Below are 8,313 nucleotides of genomic sequence, written 5' to 3'. Positions count from 1 at the left end.
TATTGGACGACAAATAATTAGGATCACGTGAGGTCGCAAAAAAAAAAAAAAAAAAACCAAAAAAAAAAAAACATTACTAAACCGCCAGCGCCACCCTCTGCTATATCCCAGCTTCGTCTATGCACAATGGGTTATATGACCTGTGTTTGTATAACAATACTTTCTGAATAAAATAACTGTGTATAACCAGTACCGATTACCATATAATAATCTAATTAAATTATAGTATAAGATATATATATATCTTATAATCATATATTATATCTATAATATTATAAATCATATATAAATATATATATATACTATATATATGCCCTTGTCCTAGGGGGCAGCGTGGCTCAGTCTTTGTTTCCTACCCGAAAGGTATCGAGTTCGATCGTCCGCCGCTGCACTGTGTGGCCTTGAGCAAGTCACCTCGCCTTAGCTCATTTTGCGGCGATGCACTGCGGCTGACGCTTGGGTTATTCCAGTCTTCCCTTGGAATAGACCCTAGAGACAAATTTCCCCAGTGGGATGAATAAAAGGAATTTTATTTTATTATTTACGTTTTTTTCTTCTTTATTTTCTTCTTTTATTTCTTTTTATTTATCTTCTTCTTTAAAAAAATTGTTTCATAATAATAATAATAATAATAATAATAATAATAATAATAATAATAATAATAATAATAATAATAATAATATAATAATAATAATAATGAGTAGTATAGTAGTAGTAGTAGTAGTAGTAGTAGTAGTAGTAGTAGTAGTAGTAGTAGTAGTAGTAGTAGCAGCAGCAGCAGCAGCAGCATCAGCAGCAGAAGCAGTAGTAGTAGTAGTAGTAGTAGTAGTAGTAGTAGTAGTAGTAGTAGTAGTAGTAGTATATGGTGGTGTTGGGACCGAATGCATTGGGACATAAATAGAATGCCAACTTTTAATGAGACGTTGATTAAAATGGCTTTAAAATATGTATGAAAAGTGTCAATCGGGCCACATTTTCAAGGCGGAACGTTATTTTGGATTGGAATTATTTTCGTTCCATTATTTTACCATCTGAAGACGGAAGTAGATAGTGGGCTGCGGACTGCTGATTGACCAAAACAAGACCGTAATTATTTTGTATGCACACTAGATACTATCTAGTGTCATTTAATCAACCTTTGTGTGGAATTAAAGAAGCTGGCAAGGTCTGAATTATCGTATAAATCATTATAGCAAATAATTATAAGGAAATATTACAGCACACTGTCGCGAAAAGTTAACTTTTCTGTTCCATTGAAAATGGAACGGAAATAATCCCCCCCCCCAAGTCCAAGATATCGAGTGGAAGCCACTCATGCTCAGGCTCAGGCTCTTACAATTACATTACATCTTTACCCTTCTAGGTAGTAGGTTGATGGTGTGGAGTGGGAAGTCTCTTTAAACAAAGAAACGCATATTAAAATACAACTTAACCCCGAGGTCAAGTCTGTATTTAATAAACTTTCTATTGAAAAAATATCGCTTAGGCTTAGGCTTAGCCGTAGTCAAAAAGGAAGAAGACTCGTGAAACTCCTCATTTATATTTCAATTTCAATTGTGTTTTGAGCTATAGAATAATGGGAATGGAAGGACTTCCGTTGTTTCCCCTGCAACTCTAACTAAAGATACAATTATAACCTGATGAAACACAAAGTTTGCCACCACTTGCAGGCAATTACGGCAATGGCAATATCAATAATATCGAAACTGATGGGAAACAGTTCAGTCAGAAAGTGATAATAATTTAATAAATGGTGGTGTTTTTATGTACTTCTGTTGGAGGTGTACAAAAATGCACCATTTTTATGCACTTTCATTGGAGGTGTACAAAAACGCAACGTTTTTATGCACCTCCGTTGACAGTGCTGGTTAATTAATGAAAATGTTGCTGCTTGAAATTCGAAGGAAAAATAACGATAGGGCCTAGGTGTTGAATTGTAAGCCTCAATTTATTAGACGAAGACACTGTGGACGTTTCTGGTTTCCCCTTTAACTATCAACAAAACACGACGAATAAGACACTAAGGACAAATGAGAGATGTGTATTGTGAATGGCGTATATAAGGAGAATAAATATAAACAATGATGGGACAGGAAATTGAATACCCCATTGTAAGGAAGTATGAATTAAATTCTGACAATAAATATTGATAAAATGAATTAACACACCCCTTCTATGTACTGCTGTTAGGGTGTAAACTTGCAGTGTAGAAATAGACCCACAGATAAAAGAGGCTTCTCATCTTATTTTCTGTGATTAACCCCTATACGTCCATAAGTTTTAGATAGTTTTAGATTGTAGTTTAGCACACTGCTTAGGCTTAGTGATTACCGATGTACGTTTATGCCATGATACTAAATTAAAGAATAATACGAATGATTTTAAAAATCAAAGGTAAAAAGAAACATGGCACATAAATACTGATCTCAAATAAATAAATAATTTAAAAAAATTAAAATTGAAGTTTTTTTTAAACATGGTAAAAAGTTTTTGAAAAATAACAATAACAACGACAAAAAAAAAAGGAGAAGAAAAAAAAAAATTATGTCTTTCTCAATAAAGTAAACTTTAAAAAAAAAATTCCCACAATGGGATCGAACCCAGTACATTCAAGGTTAGAGTCTGACAGCTTATCCACTGCGCTATGGAGCCACCTGATGTTCATAAGGTCTTTCTAAAACCTTATTTTACCTTCAATTTTTAAGATTATTATTATTATTTTTTTTAAAATTTATTAATAAAGATGTACCTACAGATGTTACAATATAACTTTTGCCATGTCCAAATACAGACACAGCATCGCTGATGAAATTTATTGGAATTTGCATTCGTAACAGAGGTGCATAAAAACGATCAGTTAAGATACACCGTCAATGGAGGTGCATAAAAACACTCCGTTTAATAATGCCATGCCATTAATGGAGAAAAATGACACCACTTATAAAAATGAAACCTATCTTAAATATTAATATTTGTTGGACTTTGCAACTGATTGAGAATTCATAAATAGCTAAAAGGTTAAGTAATATTATATAAAAAAGGGATAATATAGTATAAAAGTATAAAAGTGCTGTGAAAGTACAGAAGTCCTTACTTCCCGAATAATGATTAATATATAGTATATCTCCCTCCTGGCCCATTGCCCTTTTCTGCAACTTCAGTCATGTATAATAATAATAATATAGTATGGTGCCCTTTATGATGGAAAATGTACAAAGCCTACATTACTATACATTCATATTGAGTCAAAATGTAGACTCTGGAATTCCATAGTAGTCCAAATATTTTTGTAGTAGATAGTCATACAAATTGTTGGGAACTTGAGGATTATAGTAGACAATAATGAGACATGACTGTATACTTGTCTCTAATGCTTTGTATTTTATCTCATTCACAATGATGCTGCTTAATCAGAATGACCTTTTATCATGAAACAAAGTATAGAGAGAATTAGATATTTAAGAAAAAATAATAATAATGACAATCCCTTTAAATTTACAGCTAATGTATCTCAGTCAATATGATTATGATCTATAGTGGTTCTTTTTTTTTTTTCTTTCTTCTCATTAATACATTCTACCGATTGCAGAGAGCTAAATCTCTGCCGTTTAAATTTTGGAAATGGATGGCAGCACACTCATTACCACAATTCTGGGAATATTCCTTCAATTCAATAACGATTACTTCATAACTTCATACTGACAAAGAATTGAAATAATATGGTACATAAGAAGTACTCAATTATTGTTAAAACATTCAGTCTTTCTCATAAACTTTTTGGCAAAATAATTCCAAGACACACCTTTTTGGGATGTCCATCTTTATCTATTTCACTTTGCAAAATTATGAGTGATCTTTAGGTTCTTGATAGCTAATAAGGATGATCAATTTCAGAAAATTATGATGTTAATTTTACTTCATCTGTGTGTAAATGGTTGCCATTCTGAATAATGAATAATATTAATACTCTGTTTAGGCTCTATTCATGAAGTTATTTCATCTTCATGTAAATTTGAAATAATCAATCTTGCATTTTGTCCACCCAGATACTGCCAGTGGTTTAAGTGTATTCCACAATGTCAGGAGGGGATAAAGTGACGCTGATTAACGCCCTTGAGAATGTGGATGTGTTGGACGATTTGCCTCTGCCTGACCAGCAGCCGTGCATTGAAGCCCTGTCCTTGTCCATCCATTATAGGGCAAACTTTGACACAAATTTTGAGGACCAGAATGCATATGTGACGAGTGTGGCAAAATACAAGGAGCAGGCCACCATCCAGGCTGATTTGGTATGGCATGCATATCGTAATAATAATATTTATCATAATGAACATCATCATCATTATCATCACTCAAAATGTATTTTTTAATTTTATTATTATTTTTTTTCCAGCGTAGTGATCATCAAATGTAATACTTATGATTTTTAGCCAGATTCACATTGCAACCTCAGACTTTTTTCATATCAGCACAATGATCCATGTTGACAGTTAGACGTCATGTCACAATGATCACATTAACAGGCTTCCAGGATTGTGTTGAATTGATTTGGGGCACCACTTCCTCTCAGAGGAAGCTCTTGAGGAAAGGATATGGTTGAAAAAGAGTTCTGTCTGTTGTTTATTCCGGCTGAAGGCACGGTGCATTTAGAATCATGGCTTCTTGCTTGTTTTGTCTTATGTTGGATGTACGGTGGGAATTTAATGTTCACTGACTTTGCTTGTATGTTTTGGAGAATTATCATTTTGTTCGTTTTTCTTGAGTGTTCTATAGTTTTGAGTCTTAGTTTGTGTAACAAGGTTTGTGGGTGTGGGGAATAGTCATTGAATAGAGCAAGTATTCAGGGGTGTTTATTTTAAGTCATTATTATTATTCATACTTTTATTAAAAGGGATATTTGTTGTGACTCCTTTGATGTTGCTTTGGTTGTTTTGTTGTTGTTGTTGTTGTTGTTGTTGTCATTGCTCTTGTTGTTGTTATCTTCACTGATATTGTTCTTGTTTATGTTGCTTTTGTTGATTTTGGTGATGTTCATGTCGTCATTGCTGTGATAGGTTGTTGTTGGTGGTGTCATCTTTGTTCTTATTGTTGCTTTTGTAGTTGGTGCCACCAATACTGTTGTTGTTGTTGCTAGATATATTTTTGTCTTTTTTGTTTTAAATTTTAGAACATGCTCTTGGAGGAAGGAGAGGAATATGCTGTTATGCTGTATACCTGGAGGTGCTGCTCAAGGGCTATTCCGCAAGTAAGAAGTATTACCTTAAGTTATAATTACAATGATGATTGAGAAACTCTTGTTGATGACAAATACTAATAGAGATATAGCCATTGCCTTTTTTCCCTTTTAACTATTTTGAACAGTTGTTTTTTTAATTAGATTTTCAGGGTACAATGTGACAATTTTGAGTTCACATTTTATTTTTTAGATTACGCTACCTCAAATGTTCTCTATTTTTATATCAGGTGAAGAGCAATGAACAAGAAAACAGAACAGAGATTTATCAAAAGACTGTGGAGGTTCTGGAACCACACGTCAACAAACTGATGCAGTTCATGTTTTTCCAGGTAAACTTTATTCTTATTTCAGAGACCAATATCTTTGGAATGAAAGGAAAATTTCTAAAGCATTTATCAAAGGCACAATGAATCTAGTTGGAAACCTGAATACTTTTGTCTATTAGGACTCTTTTATGTTGCCTTTATTTGCAACCTTTGAAATGGTGAAAAAGGTTTTCAGGGGATTTTTTGTAACTCCTCTATCAACTCAGTAGTAATTTTAGATCTGATTGAATATCTGGTGTTATACTAGTGTCCTAACCAAAGGGTTGCCAACAATTGTTACTGCTTGTTGAAAATGTCAAACAATGATTTAAATTCTCACTCCATTGGCAGTATGGCTAAAGGGTTTTGAGATAAATACCTCGGGAGGGGAGGGAGGTAATAGAAAAGCGACCACCCCCTTTTTTGTGGAGGGGGTAAAGGAGATTGGGATAGCGCTCAGCTGCTGGATTTTCACATGAATGTGCAGCAGGTTCTCACAAACAAAATCTTCTATTTGCATCAAATTATAAATGCCCCAGAAATTTGTTTGATATTTCCTATCTCTTAATGCAAATAACCGGAAATTTTGCTCATATTTTTTTTCACATTACAGTGAGAAAATTGTTGTTCATACTCAGTGTTTTAAAAAGCGAAAGATTACATTCAAAATTAATGAAATGTGAGTAGAGGAGGGAGTTGGTGGGACTGTGCTACTTAAAACTAAGATTGCCTTATATAGCATATGGGAATGTCCAATAATTGGAATTATGGATTTTTGATTATAGAACTGATAGTGCTGTAAGTTATTACTAGTTGTGCTTTTTAGGATGAGAATTTAATAATTATTATATATGATTCCTTTATGTATACAGAAAAAAGCTATAGACCTATTTTGTGATGAGGTCGTAAGGCTTTGTCACAAGGAAAAGAAGCAAGATTTTGTCTCAGAAGCTTACTTGTTAACACTTGGCAAGCTTATCAACATGTTTGCTGAGTTGGATGAATTAAAAAACATGAAAGCCAGCGTCAGAAATGATTACTCCTCGTACAGGCGGTAAATTTTGGTCTTGATCACATACATACCATCTTTGTGAATGACTTTGTTTGCTGTTTTTGTTGGTTTACTTATTGTTTTTGTTCCTGTTATGCTCTTCAATTAACCAAGAGGGATATGTAATTCGACTTGCATTGTGGAGGCATAGAATTGGGCCATGCTGATTTTTGTATTTCTTTTAAACTTGAAGCAAGAATTTTTCTTCCAGCTCTCTATGATGAAACTCAAGATGATTGTATATTACTGCCCAGACTCATTTTTTTCTGAAAGTTATTTTTCAGGCTGCTTTCAGGAATGTTTTTACATTCTAGAAATTCAGTTACCAGTTTTTTGATTTTCATATTTTTTTTTTTCATTTTTGGTAAACCTATAACTTTTGTTTGTTGCATGACTATGCTGACAGGACAGAGCTCTAGACAGGTTATGTGATGAGATGAAGATACTCTGTATGCAAGGAGCAAGGAATGATTATGTGTCCCCATCATTTCTTCTGACTTTGGGGAAAATGCTTAATATGTTTGTTGTTCTCAATGAACTCTCCAATATGAAAGCCAGTGTCAACAATGATTTTGCTGCATATAGACGGTATTTGATCGTGAAATAAAGAATTCTTCAGTTTTCAAAACAGATTTTGTATAAGGAGCAGAGGGTTTATTTTCTTTACAACTGCCTGCCATTTTGCTGCTGTTCAAAATATCTATGACCATTTGTTCTTTCTGAAATCTTCATATTTACTTTAAAAGCCTGTGCAGCAAAATGGGAACCCTTCTTTGCAAACCTTTTTTTTTTCTTTTTTTTTTCTTTTTTTTTTTTGTTGAAATTTACACTTCACAGAATTTAAATTCTAAGAGATTTTATCAGCCGCACAGTCTTTGACAAAAAGACTGAAGCACTTTTTCTTTTTTAGTCAAAGTCCAGTTTGTCACATAGTCAATTTTCATAAAATATTGCACATCAATTTTAGGTGGGAAAGGGATAATTGATGAGCACATTTTATTTTTAAAATTTTGTCACTGTACATCTGTTTTGCAAATTTTTAAATTTACATTCTCACTCCCATTGTGCACACAGAGTTTCTTTTCTCTTCATTGTTTATTTATCTGACTTGGTGCAGCTGGTATTCGACAATTAGATTAGACATGCCAATTCAACAAGTCACCCTCTCAATGAGGGCTATATTATATATGGCCATAACAATTTTATATGCTAAATTCTGTCCGCGGTGATAAAGAATACAAATCAGTGATGTTATTGATTTTAGTCGTTTTATCTCATATAGCAAATTTGTTTAAAAAAAAAAAAATTAAAAACCAAAAGAAAAAAAAGATTGGTATAAAAATAGTTTCCTAAGCCTCAGAAATATATATCCCTCAATTTCAATATTGTTTCTTCATGTACACCCCTTTTAACATTTTAATTCATTAATTATCGTGATAATTTCTTTTGCTTTGTCACTCCTGCTTTTCCTTGTTTTGAAACGATTTTTGTTTTCTGTTGATTTTCAACACTTTCCACATTCTTCTTCATTTTAGATTAAAGAAATGAATATTTATTATTTTTTTTATTATTATTATTATTATTATTATTATTATTATTATTATTATTATTATTATTATTATTATTATTTATTATTATTATTATTATTATTATTAATATTATTTCAATCGTATATATGACTGTTGAATAAGTAAGATGGCATAATTGTCTTAACAGTCCAA

General features: G+C 32.6%; 1 protein-coding gene across 1 annotated transcript in view; it reads left to right on the top strand.

Annotated features, from left to right (window-relative positions):
- Nucleotides 1–1,018: 1,018 nt before the first annotated feature.
- Nucleotides 1,019–8,313, top strand: part of LOC144971072 (cytoplasmic FMR1-interacting protein-like) — a 39,964-nt gene continuing 32,669 nt past the window's right edge. Inside the window, exons 1-5 of the mRNA XM_078911418.1 lie at nt 1,019–1,165; nt 4,047–4,289; nt 5,168–5,245; nt 5,464–5,565; nt 6,414–6,595. Of these exons, the coding sequence (XP_078767544.1) occupies nt 4,077–4,289; nt 5,168–5,245; nt 5,464–5,565; nt 6,414–6,595 (575 nt within the window). The 5' untranslated portion in view covers nt 1,019–1,165; nt 4,047–4,076. The remainder of the gene's footprint in view (nt 1,166–4,046; nt 4,290–5,167; nt 5,246–5,463; nt 5,566–6,413; nt 6,596–8,313) is intronic.

This window comes from Berghia stephanieae, chromosome 4, assembly GCF_034508935.2.
Source record: "Berghia stephanieae isolate SIO BIC M18660-M18661 chromosome 4, UCSD_Bste_1.3, whole genome shotgun sequence".
Taxonomy (NCBI): domain Eukaryota; kingdom Metazoa; phylum Mollusca; class Gastropoda; order Nudibranchia; family Aeolidiidae; genus Berghia; species Berghia stephanieae.
This window is presented reverse-complemented; position numbering and strand designations above follow the sequence as displayed.